The following is a 23,812-nucleotide window of genomic DNA, read 5'->3' as shown; positions in this document are numbered from 1 at the left end:
GTTATCAATTACACTTTGGATGGTGTATCAATGCACCCAGTCACTACAAAGATACAGACGTCCTCCCATTTGCCGGAGAGGAAGGAAACTGCTCAGGGGTTTCACCGTGAGACGATTGGTGATTTTAAAACAATTACAGAGTTTGGCTGTGATAGGAGAAAACTGAGGATGGATCGACAACATCCTAGTTACTCCACAATACTAACCTAAATGACAGAGTGAAAAGAAGGAAGCCTGTACAGATAACACATATTTCAAAACATGCATCATGTTTGCTAAAAGGCACTGAAGTAAGTGCAGAAAATGTGGCAAACAAATACAATTTTGGTCCTGAATACAGAGCGCTATGTTTGGGGCAAATCCAACGCAACACATCACTGAGTACCAGTCTTCATATTTTCAAAAAGGGTGGTGGCTGCATCATGTTATGGGTATGCTTGTCATTGGCAAAGAATAGGTCGTTTTTTAAAATAAAAATAAAGGAATAGAGATTTGCACAGGCAAAATCATATAGGAAAATCTGGTTCAGTCTGCTTTCCAACACACACTGGGAGACAAATTCACCTTTCAGCAGGACAATAACCTAAAACACAAGGCCAAATATACGCTGGAGTTGCTTACCAAGACAACATTGAATGTTCCCTGACTGGCCTAGTTACCGTTTTTACTTAAATCGCCTTGAAAATCTATGGCAAGACTTGAAAATGGCTGTCTATCTGTGCTCACTTGGGACTCCCGAGTGGCGCAGTAGTCTAAGACACTGCAGCTCAGTGTTAGAGGTGTCACTACAGACAACCTGGTTCGAATCCAGCCGTGATTGGGAGTCCCATAGGGTGGCACACAATTGGCCCAGCGTCGTCTGAGTTTGGCCTGTGTAGGCTGTCATTGTAAATAAGAATTTGTTCTTAACTAACTTGCCTAGTTAAATATAAAATCAATTAGCAGCTTGAAGAATAATGGGCAAATAGTATACAATCCAGGTATGCAAAGCTCTTAAAGACTTACCCCAAGCCAACTCCTCATTTGGCTGCCTTTCCTTCCAGTTCTCTGCTGCCAATGACTAGAATGAATTGCAAAAATCTCTGAAGTTGGAGTCTTATATCTCCCTCACTAATATTAAGCATCAGAGCTGCTTACCAATCATTGCACCTGTACACAGCTTATCTGGAAATAGCTCACCCAACTACCTCATCCCCATATTATCTCAACTTGCACATTCATCTTCTGCAAATCTATCACTCCAGTGTTTAATTGCTAAATTGTAATTATTTTGCCACTATGGCCTATTTATTGCCTTATCTCCCTAATCTTACTACATTTGCACACACTTGTCGTGTCTTTGGCATCATTAAACTGAAGACTGTTAGTTTATCAAATCAAACCTCTGTAATTATTATTATCTGATCAATTAGTCTTCTAATTAATGAGTTATTCTTTACCTTACATTAGTCTCATTCCAAAAGTCGTAAATTGTTGGTTATCTGCACGAACCCAGTCTTCACTATGAGTCATCCATACATCAATTGTCTCAATCATTTATTTATTAGCTAACTAAATAATCACAGAAATGCACACACATACAAACAAAGTAGATATGGTTACAAGGAAATTATAGGGGATGTGCCCTAGTGGGCTAAACCGGCATGGCGTCGTGGTAGACAAGGGGACTGAGAAGGGCGCAAAAGACAAAAGAGTCACTACACAGTTGATAATTATAACAATTTAAATGCTACTCCTTTGCACATGAACGCTCACTCATTTGGGAATAATTGCAATCAGTATGTATATTTACGCTTAGTGTGTCGTCGTGATCTCTGTTGGAAAGTTAGTTTCTGTTGGAGAGTTTTTCCGCCCTCTCTCTCTCTCTTCCGTGGTTAGAATGGATAGTTCAGAGTCCCATTCAGAAATGTTGTTATAGATAGATGTTTCGGCGGTTGTCTGTCCTCGCATTCATGGGTACTTAATTTCTAGCTGCAGACTAGTAATTAGTATTAAAGATTTGCTCTTATTCTGTCGGTATCGATAGTCTCAGAGTTTCAACAACCATCATAACCTTAGCTTATACTCAGGTTTATGGTCTCTACTCAAACCTTAGCCCTCTCGATAATCGAGGTAAGCTGGTCTGAAGGGAATTCCTCCCGAATGGGGGTTAGATTCGTAACAGTAGAAAGAGGCTGTCCCATGACGCCAGATCTGTGCTCAGTCTGTGCTCATGGGGCGGGCCAATGATTTAGTTAAACTCCAAACGGAATTGGAATTTCCTCCATTAAACCATTTAAAATCACATTACATAATTTCACAAATAGTTTCATCTTTACTCATTCATTTTATACAACAATTAGATGCAAGCCTCACAACTGAAACTCTTATATAAACAGAGTTATGGTATTGTCTTTCCAGAGGTCACCAAATTGTACAAAACGGAACAGTTTGTATGTGGCTACTTCATCGACCGTTTATACCTTCTCCAGAACATGGATATTGTTCAGTTCTCCAGTTCTGTGAGGTGGAAGAAGTTCCTTTGTTCTCTCTATGAAAGCTCACTCTCTCTCTTATACTCTGGCCATGAGGAGAGAACTCCTCTAGGAATTTATGACCTGCCTAACAGAGCCTGTTGGTAGGGGGAAGACAGAGAGGTGGTGAGAGAGAGGGGGGGATGGTGCAGAGAGAGGGGGATGGTACTCGCTGTCCCCAAGGTGGGCAACGTCATGACACACTGTATCTAGATTTTTCTATTGTGTTATTGACTGTACGTTTGTTTATCCCTTGTGTAACTGTGTTGTTGTTTTTGTCACACTGCTTTGCTTTATCTTAGCCAGGTTGCAGTTGTAAATGAGAACTTGTTATCAACTGGCCTACCTGGTTAAATAAAGGTGAAATAAAAATAAAATAAAAATCACAGCTGTAATCTCTGCCAAAGGTCACATAACATTTTAATCCAACTTTGTAACATACAATTTGCAATAAGTCAAGGGTTGTGAAAATTTTCTGAAGGCATTTTATGCAAAGAATGTATATCTCAACACCAGACCACTGCAAAATGTTTCATCTTCAATTTTAATAATGTGTTTCCCACCCACTCATTTGCTCTTTCTGTTTCGCTTATGTACTTGACACTTTAAATCAGTAAATATATAGAGCGAAAAAAACAGACCCATAGTCAAAGAAGATATCAATCATATTTCCTCTCTTAGATGCTTTTAAAGTCTTACTAATAACCATAATACAAAATGACTGGCTTTTTATATTCTTACAAATGCTCAATGTTTAATAGAAGGCCGTATTTTCCATTGAGAGAGGAGAATGGTGCTGTTTGTTTCCCACTGAGAGATTGATGATGCATCAAAATAATAAGTGCACTTTAAAGTTTTAAAGGGAAGATAAAAAATCACGCCCCAACGCCTGTCTGAAACGGTTCAATTACCCCAACTGATATTGGAATGGAAATGCACAAGAATTGCTGGTTTTAGAGATAATTGTTCAGTTATTTCTCTCTCTCCTTCTCTCTGTCTGTGTCCCTGCCTCCCTCTACCTCTCTCTCTGTCTATCCCTTTTTCTCTGCCCGACCCCCCCACTCACGTAAACACTCTCATTCTCTCTCCCTCTCTGAAACGCATCTTTCAACAGTTATCCGCCTATCCGCAGCAGCAGCATTAGCAATTCTAATAGCAGTGTTCTTATTTGATCCTTTCAGAGTGATAAAAGTGAATTTTACTGAAAGGAGGAGAGGAAGTAAGTAAGGACATAGGATTATGATAGGAGAGAGAGTATGGTGATACTACAATCTATACTGCAACAGGTACAACTTAAATAATGGATCGCCTGCAGCTTATGAATGTGCTGTACATTTGTAACGTCTCATTCAGTACACTGGTAATCTTGTCCCCAGCCCTCTTTCTCTCTCGTGCTCTCTCTTGCCTTCTCTCTCTCACGCTCTCTCGCACTAGTGCATACTCTCTTTCTAGCGCACACTCTCTCTCGCATGTGTGCTCTCACTCTCTCTGCCTCTCTATGTCTTGCGTGCTTATGCTCTCGCTCTCTCACTCTCTCTAGCGCTCTCTCTCTCTCTCTCTCTCGCACTCAATTCAAGGGGCTTTATTGGCATGGGAAACATGTTAACATTGCCAAAGCATGTGAAGTAGATAATATACAAAAGTGAAATAAACAATAAAGATGAACAGTAAACATTACACTCACAGGAGTTCCAAAAGAATAAAGACATTACAAATGTCATATTATGTATATATACAGTGTTGTAACGATGAGCAAATGGTTAAAGTACAAAAGGGAAAATAAATAAACATAAATATGGGTTGTATTTACAATGGTGTTTGTTCTTCACTGGTTGCCCTTTTCTTGTGGCAACAGGTTACAAATCTTGCTGCTGTGATGGCAGACTGTGGTATTTCACCCAGTAGATATGGGAGTTCATCAAAATTGGGTTTGTTTTCTAATTTTTTGTGGATGTTTGTAATCTGAGGGAAATATATGTCTCTAATATGGTCATACATTTGGTAGGAGGTTAGGAAGTGCAGCTTCTTTAAGAGGAGTCTGTGAGAGCCAGAAATCTTGCTTGTTTGTAGGTGACCAAATACTTATTTTCCACCATAATTTGCAAATAAATTCATTAAAAATCCTACAATGTGATTTTCTGGATTTTTTTTCTCATTTTGTCTGACATAGTTGAAGTGTACCTATGATGCAAATTACAGGCCTCTCTCATCTTTTTAAGTGGGAGAACTTGCACAATTGGTTGCTGACTAAATACTTTTTATTAATTCTTATTAATTTCTAGACAGATGTAAAATGTTCCTGTTTTGACTAATTTAATAGAGTGGGTTAGGTCTGCTCTATACTTCCGGCGCCGACAGAGATGGCCGCCTCGCTTCGCGTTCCTAGGAAACTATGCAGTATTTTGTTTTTTTAAGTGTTATTTCTTACATTGGTACCCCAGGTAATCTAAGGTTTCATTACAAACAGTCGGGAAGAACTACTGAATATAAGAGCAACGTCAACTCATCATCAGTACGACCAGGAATATGACTTTCGCAAAGCGGATCCTGTGTTCTGCCTTCCACCCAGGACAACGGAATGGATCCCAGCCTGCGACCCAAAACAACGACGTCGTAAAAGAGGCAAACGAAGCCGTCTTCGGGTCAGGCTCCGGAGACGGGCACATCGCGCACCACTCCCTAGCATACTACTCGCCAATGTCCAGTCTCTTGACAACAAGGTTGATGAAATCCGAGCAAGGGTAGCATTCCAGAGAGACTTCAGAGACTAACGTTCTTTGCTTCACGGAAACATGGCTCACTCGAGAGACGCTAACGGAATCGGTGCAGCCAGCTGGTTTCTTCACGCATCGCGCCGACAGAAACAAACATCTTTCTGGTAAGAAGAGGGGTGGGGGCGTATGCCTTATGATTAATGAGACGTGGTGTGATCACAACAACATACAGGAACTCAAGTCCTTCTGTTCACCTGACTTAGAATTCCTCACAATCAAATGTCGACCGCATTATCTACCAAGGGAATTCTCTTCAATTATAATCACAGCCGTATATATTCCCCCCCCAAGCAGACACATCGATGGCCCTGAACAAACTTAATTTGACTCTTTGCAAACTGGAAACCACATATCCTGAGGCTGCATTCATTGTAGCTGGGGATTTTAACAAGGCTAATCTGAAAACAAGACTCCCTAAATTGTATCAGCATATCGATTGCGCAGCCAGGGCTGGTAAAACCTTGGATCATTGGTATTCTAACTTCCGCAACGCATATAAGGCCCTCCCCCGCCCTCCTTTCGGAAAAGCTGACCACGAATCCATTTTGTTGCTTCCTGCCTACAGACAGAAACTAAAACAAGAAGCTCCCGCACTCAGGTCTATTCAACGCTGGCCCGACCAATCTGATTCCACGCTTCAAGACTGCTTCGATCACGTGGACTGGGATATGTTCCGCATTGCTTCCAACAACAACATTGACAAATACGCTGATTTGGTGAACGAGTTCATTAGAAAGTGCATTGACGATGTCATTCCCATAGCAACGATTAAAACATTCCCAAACCAGAAACCGTGGATTGATGGCAGCATTCGCGTGAAACTGAAAGCGCAAACCACTGCTTTTAACCAGGGCAAGGTGACTGGAAACATGACCGAATACAAACAGTGTAGCTATTCCCTCTGCAAGGCAATCAAACAAGCTAAGCGTCAGTATAGAGACAAAGTAGTCACAATTCAACGGCTCAGACACAAGCGGTATGTGGCAGGGTCTACAGTCAATCACGGATTACAAAAAGAAAACCAGCCCCGTCACAGACCAGGATGTCTTGCTCCCAGGCAGACTAAATCACTTTTTTGCCCGCTTTGAAGACAATACAGTGCCACTGACACGGCCCGCAACCAAAACCTGCGGACTCTCCTTCACTGCAGCCGACGTGAGTAAAACATTTAAACGTGTTAACCCTCGCAAGGCTGCAGGCCCAGACGGCATCCCCAGCCGCGTCCTCAGAGCATGCGCAGACCAGCTGGCTGGTGTGTTTACGGACATATTCAATCAATCCCAGTCTGCTGTTCCCCCATGCTTCAAGAGGGCCACCATTGTCCCTGTTCCCAAGAAAGCTAAGGTAACTGAGCTAAACGACTACTGCCCCGTAGCACTCACTTCCGTCATCATGAAGTGCTTTGAGAGACTAGTCAAGGACCATATCACCTCCACCCTACCTGACACCCTAGACCCACTCCAATTTGCTTACCGCCCAAATAGGTCCACAGACGACGCAATCTCAACCACACTGCACACTGCCCTAACCCATCTGGACAAGAGGAATACCTATGTGAGAATGCTGTTCATCGACTACAGCTCAGCATTTTACACCATAGTACCCTCCAAACTCGTCATCAAGCTCGAGACCCTGGGCTCGACCCCGCCCTGTGCAACTGGGTACTGGACTTCCTGACGGGCCAGGTGGTGAGGGTAGGTAACAACATCTCAACCCCGCTGATCCTCAACACTGGGGCCCCACAAGGGTGCGTTCTGAGCCCTCTCCTGTACTCCCTGTTCACCCACGACTGCGTGGCCATGCACGCCTCCAACTCAATCATCAAGTTTGTGGACGACACTACAGTGGTAGGCTTGATTACCAACAACAACGAGACGGCCTACAGGGAGGAGGTGAGGGCCCTCGGAGTGTGGTGTCAGGAAAATAACCTCACACTCAACGTCAACAAAACAAAGGAGATGATTGTGGACTTCAGGAAACAGCAGAGGGAGCACCCCCCTATCCACATCGATGGGACAGTAGTGGAGAGGGTAGTAAGTTTTAAGTTCCTCGGCGTACACATCACGGACAAACTGAATTGGTCCACCCACACCGACAGTGTCGTGAAGAAGGCGCAGCAACCTCAGGAGGCTGACGAAATTTGGCTTGTCACCAAAAGCACTCACAAACTTCTACAGATGCACAATCGAGAGCATCCTGTCGGGCTGTATCACCGCCTGGTACGGCAACTGCTCCGCCCACAACCGTAAGGCTCTCCAGAGGGTAGTGAGGTCTGCACAACTCATCACCATGGGCAAACTACCTGCCTTCCAGGACACCTACACCACCCGATGTCACAGGAAGGCCATAAAGATCATCAAGGACAACAACCACCCGAGCCACTGCCTGTTCACCCCGCTATCATCCAGAAGGCGAGGTCAGTACAGGTGCATCAAAGCAGGGACTGAGAGACTGAAAAACAGCTTCTATCTCAAGGCCATCAGACTGTTAAAACGCCACCACTAACATTGAATGGCTGCTGCCAACACACTGACTCAACTCCAGCCACTTTAATAATGGGAATTGATGGAAATTGATGTAAGCCACTTTAAACAATGCTACTTAATATACTGTTTACATACCCTACATTACTCATCTCATATGTATATACTGTACTCTATATCATCTACTGCATCTTTATGTAATACATGTTTCACTAGCCACCTTAAACTATGCCACTTTGTTTACATACCCTACATTACTCATCTCATATGTATATACTGTACTCGATACCATCGACTGCATCTTGCCTATGCTGTTCTGTACCATCACTCGTTCTGTACCATCACTCATTCATGTACATATTCTTCATCCCTTTACACTTGTGTGCATAAGGTAGTCGTTTTGGAATTGTTAGGTTAGATTACTCGTTGATTAATACTGCATTGTCGGAACTAGAAGCACAAGCATTTCGCTACACTCACATTAACATCTGCTAACCATGTGCATGTGACAAATACATTTGATTTGATTTGATTTTTGATTTGATTTGAAAATGTAAATCAATCCCAGAATAACAGCAAATGACCTTGTGAAGATGCTGGAGGAAACAGGTACAAAAAGTGTCTATATCCACAGTAAAACAAGTCCTATATCGACATAACCTGAATTGCCACTCAGCAAGGAAGTAGCCACTGCTCCAAAACCGATATAAAAAAGCCAGACTAAGATTTGCAACTGCACATGGGGACAAAGATCATACTTTTTGGAGAAATGTCCTCTGGTCTGATGAAACAAAAATAGAACTGTTTGGCCATAATGACCATCATTATGGTTGGAGGAAAAAGGGGGAGGCTTGCAAGCCGAAGACCACCATCCCAATGGTGAAGCACAGGAGTGGCAGCATCATGTTGTGTGGGTGCTATGCTGCAGGAGAGACTGGTGCACTTCACAAAATAGGTGGCATCATGAGGCAGGAAAATTATGTTGATACAGTGAGGGAAAAAAGTATTTGATCCCCTGCTGATTTTGTACATTTGCCCACTGACAAAGAAATGATCAGTCTATAATTTTAATGGTAGGTTTATTTGAGCAGTGAGAGACAGAATAACAACAACAAAAATATCCAGAAAAACGCATGTCAAAAATGTAAAAAATTGATTTGCATTTTAATAAGGGAAATAAGTATTTGACCTCCTCTCAATCAGAAAGATTTCTGTCTCCCAGGTGTCTTTTATACAGGTAACGAGCTGAGATTAGGAGCACACACTTAAAGGGAGTGCTCCTAATCTCAGTTTGTTACCTGTAAAAGACACCTGTCCACAGAAGCAATCAATCAATCAGATTCCAAACTCTCCACCATGGCCAAGACCAAAGAGCTCTCCAAGGATGTCAGGGACAAGATTGTAGACCTACACAAGGCTGGAATGAGTTACAAGACCATCGCCAAGCAGCTTGGTGGGAAGGAGACAACAGTTGGTGCGATTATTCGCAAATGGAAGAAACACAAAATAACTGTCAATCTCCCTCGGCCTGGGGCTCCATGGAAGATCTCACCTCGTGGAGTTGCAATGATCATGAGAACGGTGAGGAATCAGCCCAGAACTACACTGGAGGATCTTGTCAATGATCTCAAGGCAGCTGGGACCATAGTCACCAAGAAAACAATTGGTAACACACTACGCCGTGAAGGACTAAAATCCTGCAGCGCCTGCAAGGTCCCCTTGTTCATGCTCGTCTGAAGTTTGCCAATGAACATCTGAATTATTCAGAAGACAACTGGGTGAAAGTGTTGTGGTCAGATGAGACCAAAATGGAGCTATTTGGCATCAACTCAACTCGCTGTGTTTGGCGGAGGAGGAATGCTGCCTATGACCCCAAGAACACCATCCCCACCGTCAAACATGGAGGTGGAAACATTATGCTTTGGGGGTGTTTTTCTGCTAAGGGCACAGGACAACTTCACCGCATCAAAGGGACGATGGACGGGGCCATGTACCGTCAAATCTTGGGTGAGAACCTCCTTCCCTCAACCAGGGTATTGAAAATGAGTCGTGGATGGGTATTCCAGCATGACAATGACCCAAAACACACAGCCAAGGCAACAAAGGAGTGGCTCAAGAGGAAGCACATTAAGGTCCTGGAGTGGCCTAGCCAGTCTCCAGACCTTAATCCCATAGAAGATCTGTGGAGGGAGTTGAAGGTTTGAGTTGCCAAACGTCAGCCTCAAAACTTTAATGACTTGGAGAAGATCTGCAAAGAGGACTGAGACAAAATCCCTCCTGAGATGTGTGCAAACCTGGTGGCCAACTACAAGAAACATCTGACCTCTGTGATTGCCAACAAGGGTTTTGCCACCAAGTACTAAGTCATGTTTTGCAGAGGGGTCAAATAATTATTTCCCTAATTAAAATGCAAATCAATTTATAACATTTTTGACATGCGTTTTTCTGGATTTTTTCCCCTCACTGTATATTGAAGCAACATCTCAAGACATCAGGCTTCCAGGACGCCATGGCCTCAGATAGATAGACACATACACACAGTTAGAGATACATACACACACACAAACACACACACACAAACCCCACCAAAGGCCTGATGAAGGTACCTGCAATATCAGAACAAACCCCTTTCCATCCAGCAAATTAAAAGCTTGGTCTCAAATGGGTCTTCTAAATGGACAACGACCCCAAGCAACTTCCAAAGTTGTGGCTTAAGGACAACAAAGTCAAGGTATTGGAGTGGCCATCACAAAACCCTGACCTCAACCCTATAGAACATTTGTGGGCAGATCTGAAAAAGCATGTGCGAGCAAAAAGGTCTACAAACCTGACTTAGTTACACCAGCTCTGTCAGGAGGAATGGGTCAAAATTCACCCAACTTATTGTGGGAACCTTGTGGAATGCTACCCGAAACGTTTGACCCAAGTTAAATAATTTAAAGGCAATGCTACCAAATACTAATTGAGTGTATGTAAACTTCTGCACCACTGGGAATGTGATGAATGAAATAAAAGCTGAAATAAATTTCACATCCTTAAAATAAAGTGGTGTTCCTAACTGACCTAAGACGGGAAATTTGTACTAGGATTAAATGTTGAGAATTGTGAAAAACTGAGTTTAAATGTATTTGGCTTAGGTGTATATAAACTTCCGACTTCAAATGTAGACGGCTATGAATAATAAAGATGTGAACTCTCTTGGTAGATATTGTGGTCTGCAGCTTATGATAAGGTACTCTACCTCAGGCGAGCAATACCTCGAGATTTCTTTAATATTAGACATCGTGCACCAGCTGTTATTGACAAATAGACACACACCCCCACCCCTCGTCTTACCAGAGGTAGCGTCTCTGTTCTGCCGGTGCATGGAAAATCCCGCTAGCTCTATATTGTCCGTATCTTCATTCAGCCACGTCTCGGTGAAACATAAGATGTTACAGTTTTTAATGTCCCGTTGGTAGGATAATCTTAATCGTAGGTCATCAATAATATTGTCCAATGATTGCGCGTTAGCAAGAAGAATGGAAGTCATTGGGAGTTTACTTGCTTACCTCCGGATTCTCAGAAGGATCCCCGATCTGTGTCCCCTTTTCCGGCATCTTTTCTTCACGTAAAAGGTGTGAATCTGGGCCTGTTCCAGTGAAAGCAGGATATCCTTCTTGTCGGACTCGTTAAAGGAAAAAGTTTCTTCCAGTCCATGGTGAGTAATCGCTGTTCTGATGTCCAGAAGTTATTTTTGGTCATAAGAGACGGTAGCAGCAACATTATGTACACAATAAGTTAAAAAATAAGTTACAAAAAACACAAAAAATACAAAAGAGCACAATTGTTTGGGAGAATGTAAAATGTCAACCATGTACTTCCGCGCCAATTTCCACTGATGGTCTTTGGTAGTAATAGTCCAAAATCAAGCTTTTAGGTCTAGAATTGTGATTTGAATTGAAGGTTTTGATGTTGAGGTTAGTATTCTGCATAAGTCCTTGCTTAAAAAATGCATCTTTATATAGATTTATCCAACTCTAATTCTATATTTTTCTGTATTTCTCTGTTCTCTCGCATGCGCTCTCTCTCTCGCAAATTCAGATTGCTTTATTGGCATGAAATACAATTTATATTGCCAAAGCAGTACAGTGGTGCGGCATTTCAGTAAATACTGTGCAATGTGATGAGGATAATGAAATACACTTCATTTTAGTTGTAATAATAACATTTGAAAAAATAGTACATACAGGATAATCATGTATACCGGTACAACACTACTGATGTTGTATTGTGTAATCTTCGGTCAAAACATTTAATTAGATAAAAATAAAATGATAAAAAACAAATAGAGTGTGTCTGATAAATAATCAACAACATGTACATGGATGATGGTTCCACTATGTATTAACCTTTCTGATCTCCCCATCCCGGATCCGGGTTCGTGAATACAGACTCAAGCTCATTACCATAACGCAACGTTAACTATTCATGAAAATCGCAAATTAAATGAAATAAATATGCTAGCTCTCAAGCTTAGCCTTTTGTTAACAACACTGTCATCTCAGATTTTCAAAATATGCTTCTCAACCATTGCAAAACAAGCATTTGTGTAACAGTATTGATGGCTAACGTAGCATTTAGCATTAGCATTCAGCTGGCAACATTTACACAAAAAAACAGAAAAGCATTCAAAAAAATAATTTACCTTTGAAGAACTTCAGATGTTTTCAATGAGGAGACTCTCAGATAGCAAATGTTCAGTTTTTCCTGAAAGATTATTTGTTTAGGACAAATCGCTCCGTTTTCTGCGTCACGTTTAGCTATGAAAAAACCCCTGTATCCAGGATTGTGTAAATCTATCAGCAAGCTCATTAGCATAACACAACGTTAACTATTTATGAAAATCGCAAATGAAATGAAATAAATATGCCATCTCTCAAGCTTAGCCTTTTGTAAACAACACTGTCATCTCAGATTTTCAAAATATGCTTCTCAACCATAGGAAAACAATAATTTGTGTAAAAGTAGCTAGCTAGAGTTAGCATTTCGCGTTAGCATTTAGCGTTAGCATTAGCGTTAGCATCCAGCACGCAACATTAACAAAAACATAAAAGCCTTCAAATAAAATAATTTACCTTTGAAGAACTTCTGATGTTTTCAATGAGGATACTCTCAGTTAGATAGCAGATGCTCAGTTTTTCCAAAAAGATTCCTTGTGTATTAGAAATAGCTCCGTTTTATACATCACATTTGGCTACCAAAAAAAATCCATAAATTCAGTCCTCAAAACGCAAACTTTTTTCCAAATTAACTCCATAATATCGACTGAAAACATGGCAAACGTTGTTTAGAATCAATCATCAAGGTGTTTTTCACATATCTCTTCATTGATACATCGTTCTTGGACACATGCTTTCTCCCCTGAATCAAATGGTAAAGTAAAAGCAGCTGGCAATTGCGCACCGAATTCGACGCAGGACACCAGGCGGACACTTGGAAAATGTAGTCTCTTATGGTCAATCTTCCAATGATATGCCTACAAATACGTCACAATGCTGCTAAGACCTTGGGCGAACAACAGAAAGTGTAGGCTCATTCGTTGCGCAATCACAGCCATATAAGGAGAGAATGGAAAACAGAGCTTCAGAAATTCTGCTAATTCCTGGGTGATGCATCATCTTGGTTTCGCCTGTAGAATGAGTTCTGGGGCACTTACAGACAAAATCTTTGCAGATTCTGAAACTTCAGAGTGTTTTCTTTCCAAAACTGTCAAGAATATGCATAGTCGAGCATCTTTTCGTGACAAAATATCGCGCTTAAAACGGGAACGTTTTTTATCCAAAAATGAAATAGCGCCCCTAGAGCTCTAACAGGTTAACAGTAAGTTATATACAATGTAAATAATTCAGCAAATTAATGTTCATGGGATATCCCCCAGACTATGGCAATCATATACAGTTGAAGTCAGAGGTTTACATACACCTTAGCCAAATTAACTTCCTGACTGATGTCTTGAGATGTTGCTTCAATATATCCACATAATTTTCCTCCCTCATGATGCCATCTATTTTGTGAAGTGCACCAGTCTCTCCTGCAGCAAAGCACTCCCGCAACATGATGCTGCCACCCCCGTGCTTCACGGTTGGGATGGTATTCTTCGGGTTGCAAGCATCCCCCTTTTTCCTCCAAACATAACGATGGTCATTATGGCCAAACAGTTCTATTTTTGTTTCATCAGACCAGAGGACATTTCTCCAAAAAAGTACGATCTTTGTCCCCATGTGCAGTTGCAAACCGTAGTCTGGCTTTTTTATATCGGTTTTGGAGCAGTGGCTTCTTCCTTGCTGAGCGGCCTTTCTGGTTATGTCGATATAGGACTCGTTTTTGTCACGACTTCTACCGAAGGTAACTCCTCTCCCTGTTCGGGCGGCGCTCGGCGTCGCCGGTTTACTAGCCGCCACCGATCCCTTCTTCCTTTTCTGTTTGTTTTGTCTGTAATTTTTTTCACACCTGGTTTAATTTGCGTTTATTTCTGTGTGTATATAGTGTACCTGTTGCCTGCCCTAGTTCGTGCGGGATTAGACTTGTGGGTATTGCGCTCGATTGTATTTGATGTTTGTTGTTTTCACTATTACACACGTCTATGTAAAGTGTCATAACTGTGTTTGTTCCTCCGTGCGTTTCTACGAGTATAGAGAGAGCGTAGTTTTGGGATTTTCGTCTGCCATTTTTGTATTGGTGGACTATATTATTAAACACGCTTCTCAGACATCCCTGCTCTCCTGCGCCTGACTCCTACACCTCTCACCGAGACGCACGTTATCACAGTTTTACAGTGGATATAGATACTTTTGTACCCGTTTCCTCCAGCATCTTCACAAGGTCCTTTGCTGTTATTCTGGGATTGATTTGCACTTTTTGAACCAAAGTACATTCGTCTCTAGGAGACAGAACACATCTCCTTCCTGAGTGGTATGACGGCTGCGTGGACCCATGGTGTTTATACTTGCGTACTATTGTTTGTACAAATTAACGTGGTACCTTCAGGCTTTTGGAAATTGCTCCCAAGGATGAACCAGACTTGTGGAGGTCTACAATTTATTTTCTGAGGTCTTGGCTGATTAATTTGATTTTCCCATGACGTCAAGCAAAGAGGCACTGAGTTTTAAGGTAGGCCTTGAAATATATCCCCAGGTACACCTCCAATTGATTCAAATGATGTCAGCAGCTTCTAAAGCTATGACATCATTTTCTGGAATTTCCAAGCTGTTTAAAGGCACAGTCAACTTAGTGTATGTAAACTTCTGACCCACTGGAATTGTGATACAGTGAATTATAAGTGAAATAATCTTTTTGTAAACAATTGTTGGAAAAATTACTTGTGTCACGCACAAAGTAATTGTCCTAACCGACTTTCCAAAACTATAGTTTGTTAAATAGAAATTTGTGGAGTGGTTGAAAAATGAGTTTTAATGACTCCAACCTAAGTGCACGTTAACTTCCGACTTCAACTGTACATATGATATTTGCAGTTTCTCCCTCACCTTGAATATTTCCCAGCTTTATGTCATTAGTAAATGCACAGAAGATGGGAATTGATTGAGATATTTTCTTTAAAAAGATTATCTTATTTGTTATTTTTTCTCACATTAGAGGAAATGGTGCATCTCTGTCTCTACCTCCCCTGTCGTGCAGTGACCACATAGACGCTCCTCTTTGTGTAGCCATGTCGTTTTGTGTCACCCCCTTTTCTATAGCCAATTGGTGGTCGCTGAGCCTGTATTTGGTTGGGGTCTCTCTGTTTTGTAGCTCTGACAGTAGAGATATTCTTACAATTTTTATTCTCTTTTGAGGGCCAAATAGCAATTTAGTTTATTGTGTGTTTTTCTTTTCCCAATTTGTCAAAAAGGTTTTCATTTCTCTAACAGTTTGATTGATTTCTCTGTATGTTTGAATAATAGGGTTGTTTAGTGTTTTTAACAGTTGACATTCACAGTTCAGCTCTTTGGTTTTGAGTATTTTGAATTCTAAGGATGTTTTGGGGCTTAATTTCAAATGATGCCAAAATCTTTATATTTACAATTAAAGGGAATCTTTCGAGTTCCACTCTGTATGCATTATTCGGTACTTTCTTTTGGATATTTAGGACAATTATGCAGAATTCTGTATGTAGATGTTCTATTGAATTTTTCTCCCAATGCTTACAATCATAATTATAGGTTGGACCCCAAACCTCGCTTCCATATAGTGCAATTAGTAAAATTACACTGTTGAATATTTTGCACCAGATTTGGATAGGAGTATATATTTTTTTGAATTGTATTTTTACGGAGTAAAATGCTTTGCGGGCTTTTTCTTTTAGTGCATTCTCTGCCAGACCAAATCCAACAGAGGCACTGATTTTTATTCCCAGGGCATGTTTAACCATGGTATTTCCTCATTTGAAGGAGTGTCTACTGCTCTGATTCCTGGCCTTTTTCTGGAAAATCAAGACTTTGGTTTTCTGAAAGTTGATGTTGTATTCCCAAAGAATGTTAAGTTGTTCCTGTAGACCTTGTTCTGTTGGTGACAGTAGGACAAGGTAATCTCCTCTCTCTGTGGTTCTCTCTCTCTCTCTGTGGCTCTCTCACTCAGTAGCGCTCCATCTCTCTCACTCGGTAGCGCTCCATCTCTCTCTGTGGCTTTCTCTGCCTCTCAGAGCAGAGGAGGTGGGGGCTGCTGCGGTCCATAGCCTGTGTGTCTACTACAGTCCAGACAGGGGTCTGCGTCCAGAGCTTGGATCTCGACAGGGGTCTTGTCACACACACACACACACACACACACACACACACACACACACACACACACACACACACACACACACACACACACACACACACACACACACACACACACACACACACACACACACACACAGCTGTTTAAGGCCCAGCAGATGTTTAGTTCTGTTGTGTTTTCTCACTCTGAGCTGGACTGGAAGACTCCATTTCCAGCCTACATTGTGGTGGGTAGAGAAAAAAATTGTCTTGGCAGAGATAGATGAGAGGGCTGTGGTTGGCTGCACCCCTGCTGTTTCACAAATGTAATATGGAGACAAAAAGAGAAATGTTCCCTTTTTCCCTCGTTACGGTCTCAGTGATTTTCTAAAGTGGTAGAGTGAGCGAATGTTGGAGGGTCTGTACTAGGGACATTCTGAATCAGATAATTCTACTTCTGTTTTCTGGAGAATAGATTTTCTCCAGTGCAGTATTTTCAAAGTGTATGTGTGACTCACTTCACATGTTCTCTCTGAGACACACTGCTGTGATTGGCTTCACATCACCCACTCATACTGGTCTCTCTCACTATTTGTTTCTCCTTCCTTGTTGCTCACTCGCTCTCGGACTCACATTTCTAATCTCTCTTTCTTTCGCTCTCTCCATTCTCATACACATTTTCTTTCACATGTAATCAAACAATCCTCCTCTCTCTCCCTCTCTGTCTCTGCCCCTGCTCCCACGCCATGTTATCTGCAGTTTGGCAGCGCTTGCCAAGGTGACTGGAACATGGTTTATGTGGAGTCATTGACAGACACACAGTGTGGTGGCACGGCTAGCCTGGCACCACACTGAAGAGGCAGGGTGGCACAGAGTGGCACAGACCAGTAACCACACACCAATTCCCTCCTGATAGGATCCAGCTACAGCATACAGACACAGGGGCACACTGGAGGGGGTTCACACCTGGCAAGGAATAAAGCAAGGAATTACTGTCTTTGATATTAAAATGGACATACCTGTACCATAGAACATAACCTATAATTTGCAATTCATGAGTTCAGTTTCAATTCATCTCTAGCAAAGCGTGCACAGTGTATTGATGTATAATTTGCTTTGCTTGGTCTATTAGATTGGATGAATATAGTTAATAAACAGCCAGAGGTGTTGGAGTTAAGGTTGATTGCAGCATATAGTCTAAAGGGTTCTTCTGGACCTCATGAAATATTGATTGATATCCACTTCCTTCCTGGTCAGCAACACCCAATCAGCAGTCCTCTGCACTCTACTGTGTCCTCATCTTACCGCCACACATTTCCGAGACCAGCTGACTCCCATCCATTATTAATGACCGGAGTCTAAGTGAAAAACACCCCCCAAAGTATCCATTTACACCCATTTCCAAACATATCTGAAAACAGGATGTCGGAAGCAAATTGGATAAATAATTTGGATTAAGAAGAGAGGTGTTTTTTTGCAGAGAAACAAGCTAAACGTTTCGCGCTGTGCAGTACAACAAAGCAAACACTGAATTGTTGTTGTGAACATATGTTTTCAACAGACACTCTCAGATTGTCAAAGCGATATGAGACAAACATCTTCTATGTTTCAGGTTGGGTGAAACAAGACACACTCTTCCAACACCCACAGCATACTACATATAATTAAGTGCCTTCAGAAGTTATTCATACCCCTTGACTTATAAAATGTTTTGTTGTGTTATAGCCCGAATTCAAAATCAATTAGATATGTTTTTCTCACCCATCTACACGCAATGCCCCATAATTACAAAGTGAAAACATGCTTGTAGACATTTTAGCAAATGTATTGATAATGAAATACAGAAATATCCAATTTACATAAGGATTCACACCCCTGAGTCAATACTTTGTAGAAGCACCTTTGGCAGCGATTACAGCTATGAGTCTTTCTTGGTACGTCTCTAACAGCTTTTGTTGATCATTGCTAAATAACCATTTTCAGGTTTTGCCATAGATTTTTTTTAAAGTAGATTTAAGTCAAAACTGTAACTTATCCACTCAGGAACATTCACTGTCTTCTTGGTAAGCTACTCTAGTGTAGATTTGGCTAAGTGTTTTAGGTTATTGTCCTGTCCAGACTGAACCAGGTTATCCTTTAGGATTTTGCCTGTGTTTAGTTCCATTCTGTTTATTTTTTATACTGAAAAACTCCCCAGTTCTTAACGATTACAACCATACCCATAACATGATACAGCCACTACTATGCTTGAAAATATGGAGAGTGGTACTCAGTAATGTGTTGTATTTTATTTGCCCCAAACATAACGCTTTGTATTCAGGACAGAAAGGTAATTGCATTGCCACATTTTTGTTGTTGCAGTATTACTTTAGTGCCTTGTTGCAAACCGGATAATTTTTTTATATATATTTTCTTCTGTACAGGCTTCCTTCTTTACACTCTGTAATTTAGGTTAGTATTGTAGAGTAACTACAATGCTGTTTTCTCCTATCACGGCCATTAAACTCTAACTGTTTCAAAGTCACCATTGGCCTCATGGTGAAATCCTTGAGCGGTTTCTTTCCTCTCCAGCAACTTAGTTAGGAAGGATGCCTGTATCTTTGTAGTGACAAGGTGTATTGATACACCATCCAAAGTGTAATCAATAACTTCAATATGCTCAAAGGGATGTTGAACGTCTTCTTTTTTCACCCATCTACCAAAAGGTGCCCTTCTTTGCGAGGCATTGGAAAACCTCCCTGGTCTTTGTGGTTGAATCTGTGTTTGAAATTCACTGCTCAACTAAGGGACCTTCCAGGTAATTGTGTGTGTGGGGCATGCAAAACACCGTTATTGCATACAGAGTGAGTGCATGCAACCTATTTTGTGACTTGTTATGCAAATGTTTTAGGGTTGCTATTATTTAGGCTTGCTATATCAAAGGGGTTAAATACTTATTGCCTCAAGATATTTCTCATTTTTAATTAATTTGCAAAAATGTAAAATAAAAAAAAACATAATTCCACTTTGACATTATGGGGTATAGTGGGTAGGTCAGTGACCAATACATCTCAATTTAATCTATTTTACATTAAATTAAAACGTCAAATGGGAGTGAATACAATGTACAGTGCACCTTCAGAAAGAATTTAAAACACAGATTCAACCACAAAGACCAGGGAAGCACCTATCGGTTGATTTTTAAACCAAACGTTGAATATCTCTTCGGGTGTGGTGAAGTTATGAATTACACTTTGGATGGTGTATCAATACACCCAGTCACTCACTACAAGGATACAGGTGTCCTTCCTAATTCAGTTGCTGGAGAGGAAGGAAACCACTCAGGGATTTCACCATGAGTGCCAATGGTGACTCTAAAACAGTTACAGAGTTTAATGATTGTGAAAGGAGAAAACTGAGGATGGAACAGCAACATTGTTGGTGCTCCACAATACTAAACTAATTGACAGAGTGAAAAGAAGGAAGTCTTTAGAGAATAAAAAATATTCCAAAACATGCATCCTGTTTGCAACAAGTCACTAAAGTAATACTATAAAAAAAATTGGCAAAGCAATTAACTTTTTCCCTGAATAGAAAGTGTTATGTTTGGGAAAAATCCAATACAACACATTACTGAGTACAACTCTTCATATTTTCAAGCATAGTAGTGGCTGCCTCATGTTATGGGTATGCTTGTAATAGTTAAGGACTGGGGAGTTTTTCAGGATAAAAAATAAACAGAATAGAGCTAAGCACAGGCAAAATCCTAGAGGAAAACCTGATTCCATCTGCTTTCCACCAGACACTGAAAGATGAATTCACCTTTCAGCAGGACAATAATCCAAAACACAAGGCCAAATCTACACCGGAGCTGTTTACCAATATGACATTGAATGTTCCTGAGTGGCCTAATTACAGTTTTGACTTAAATCAGCTTTAAAATCTATGGCAAGACTTGAAAATGGCTATCTAGCAATGATCAACAACCAACTTGACAGATCTTGAAGAATTTCAAAAAGAATAAAAAAAGAACGTGCAAATATTATACAACCCAGGCGTGCAAAGCTCTTAGAGACTTACCTAGAAAGATAGCTGTAATCGCTGCCAAAGGTGAATCTAACATGTATTGACTCAGGGGTGTGAATAATTGCATAAATGACATATTTGTATATTTCATTTTCAATACATTTGTAAAAATATGTTTTCACTTTGTCATTATGGTGTGCTATGTGTAGATGGGTGAGGCAAAACAATTGATTTAATCCATTTTGAATTAAGGTTGTAACACAACAACATGTGGAATAAAGGGTATGAATCATTTCTGAAGGCACTGAATGACCTAGTATGGACCATAGCCAGAGAGTCTATCCTTTTCCTCACCACTGTCTTCTCCTGTTGTTTCCAGGTACTAGCCTGACGATGATCCCCCGAGCACAGACCTTCCCCAGCTTCCTCTCTGAACAGACAGAAGAAGAGCAGTCCTCTCAGCACCAGGAAGAGGCACTTTCCCCCTCCAGTGGCTATGGCTCAAACTGCAACCAGGGGATGCTCCAATGACAAGCACTTACAGGACAAACCTGGACATTCCAACACTTTAGAAGGCTGTAGAAATATGTATAGGAACATGTATAATATGGCATTGTATGTTAATAAATTATGACGAGTGTTAATTGTAGAGCGGTACATATATATATATTATTCTAGACTTTTTTGTACCCGTTGTGAGACAACATAGGCTAAAACAATTGCACCAAAAATATTTCTCTTGTAGTTTTCAAACGGGAGACATACTCTACGTGTCATAGTGTTTGCGAGTACTTTGGGTCCTTTCACTGTAAAGTCCCTTGTTGGTTAGCCTTTTTTTCAAACTGCATATCATTCATTCTGAAATGTCTAAAGTTTATGCAGATTGCAAAGCAATGCTGAAAAGGGTTATGTTTGTAAGTTGTTAATGTCTTGTGACTGAAGGTCCAAAAAATTGGAATGTGTTTTTCATCCTTTAATTTTCCCCCACACTGATGTTCTGACACCTGCTGGGGCCCATTCATTAGGGAAAACTTGTAACGTTCTGAAATATTTGTTGGCTTTTTAGTTTACCTGCAACAAGCACCACGTCCCTCCATTCCAAATGGTTTGCCTGTTCACGAGTACAGGTCTGAGATAGATGCTGCAGGCAACATATTTAAAAATCTATACAAATCATCCCAACTTCCAAACGCATGAACAAAAGCATACAATGAAAATATTAACAAATCTGCCTAGCACCTATAGGCTATATCTAAGTGCAACTTGACTTGGACCTACAGTATAGACTATAACCTATTTAAGGCTGACCCTTGTGAACAAGCAGTTTATTTGGCTTCTGTCTCGAGCACTCAGACTGTGACCATGCTTGGTCTGACTATTGATGTTTTCCAGACCTCTCGCCCTGTCCTCCAGCCACAGTACGAAGTGCCTTCTGACGCATGCAGACTGCAGAGTGTGACACTACTGTACCAGACACCCACAGGCTTAATCTCTGGCCCGGGTCCGTGTCTGTCATTATTCTAGTGTATCTATGCCCTCGGCTCCTCTTAGGTGCAAGACATTCTGAAAATAGTCTTGTCCAATTTAAACAAAAAAAGACTTGTCGTCTGTCATTATCTGAGAAAAGATATGATCCACAAATTCACAGATCATACGAACACAGAGTCAATGTTCACAAGAAAAGACAATCAGTTTGAGGTATACGGATGAGCAAATCAGTCGAAACACTGTTATCCTTTTGAGCTACTTCCTTTCTTTGTTGTGTGAATTATTTTGGTCAACGTTTGAACATTTATTTTCATAGGAGATAGATATGTTTATATGGAATCCCAGAAACATCCAGGGCACGCTATAAAATAATATCCATGAATATCATGTTTAGATCTCACAGTTACACACAATTTGCTGTTTGTTTAATTACTGTATATTATAAGTGAATCAATTTAACCTGAACATGGGTTGGATTAACAAAGAAAGTGCCCTTCTACTAAAGGTTCTCAGTATCTATCTGATACAATGATAACTGGGTGAAACTCACTACTGCACACCTGTGTTTAATGTAATTAATCCATCTCTACTATTTTACACAACTGTAAAGGGAGAAAGTAGTTCCATTTTGTTTGTGATGAGTGTTTATACAGTTGTGGTAGGGAGAGAAAGTAGTTGTAGTTTGTTTGGAGTATTTATACAACTGTGGTAATGAGAGAGAGTAGTACCAGGTAGTTCTGTGACATTCATTATTTGTTGTTTTCCACTTTACATGTCTTTCTCACACTGTTGATGTCAGACACATCTTGTTTGAATATAATATAGAAATAGACAGTAGACGTTTTCTGTCTTCAATGGTACTACATTACCAGTGGTGGGAAAAGTGCCCATTGTCAAACTTGAGTAAAAGTAAAGATATCTTAATAGAACACTTCTCAAAAGTGAAAGTCACCCAGATAAAATTCTACTTTAGTAAAAGTCCAAAAGTATTTGGTTTTAACTATACTTAAGTATCAAGAGTAAATGTAATTGCTAACATTTACATAAGTATAAAAAAAGTAAAAGTATAAATAATTTCATATTCCTTATATTAAGCAAACCAGATTGCATCATTTTCTTGTTTTTTAAATGTATGGATAGCCAGGGGCACACTCCAACATCATTTACAAATGAAGCATGTGCTTAGTGAGTCCACCAGATAAGAGGCAGTAGGGATGTTCTCTTGATACGTGTGTGAAATTGACCATTTTTCTGTCCTGCTAACCATTCAAAATATAACGAGTACTTTTGGGTGTCAGGTAACTAGTATGGATTAAAAAGTACTGTATTGTCTTAAGGACTGTAGTGAAGTAAAAGTAAAAGTTGTAAAAGTAATGTTACCCCCAAAAAACAGACTTAAGTAGTACTTTAAAGTATTTTTACTTAAAGTACTTAACACCACTGTACGTTATACAATGGTAATGTTCCTACAGTACCACCTCAATGTTAGTTTGATGTTTGTGTCTAAATAGTCACACACTACATGCTTTAGTGTTTTGTTACTTTGTCATATTTGTTGATAGCACTTTTTAATACAGTGGGGAGAACAAGTATTTGATACACTGCCGATTTTGCAGGTTTTCCTACTTACAAAGTATGTAGAGGTCTGTAATTTTTATCATAGGTACACTTCAACTGTGAGAGACGGAATCAAAAACAAAAATCCAGAAAATCACATTGTATGATTTGTAAGCAATTCATTAGCATTTTATTGCATGACATAAGTATTTGATACATCAGAAACGCATAACTTAATATTTGGTACAGAAACC

At 40.5% G+C, this 23,812-nt stretch overlaps 1 protein-coding gene across 1 annotated transcript in view; it reads left to right on the top strand.

Annotated features, from left to right (window-relative positions):
• dok6 (docking protein 6) overlaps positions 1-23,128 on the top strand; it is an 80,885-nt gene extending 57,757 nt beyond the window's left edge. The window contains exon 8 of the mRNA XM_036935154.1: positions 20,893-23,128. Within this exon, the coding sequence (XP_036791049.1) occupies positions 20,893-21,044 (152 nt within the window). The 3' untranslated portion in view covers positions 21,045-23,128. The remainder of the gene's footprint in view (positions 1-20,892) is intronic.
• Positions 23,129-23,812: the final 684 nt, after the last annotated feature.

Source organism: Oncorhynchus mykiss, chromosome 11, assembly GCF_013265735.2.
Source record: "Oncorhynchus mykiss isolate Arlee chromosome 11, USDA_OmykA_1.1, whole genome shotgun sequence".
Classification (NCBI taxonomy): Eukaryota; Metazoa; Chordata; class Actinopteri; order Salmoniformes; family Salmonidae; genus Oncorhynchus; species Oncorhynchus mykiss.
This window is presented reverse-complemented; position numbering and strand designations above follow the sequence as displayed.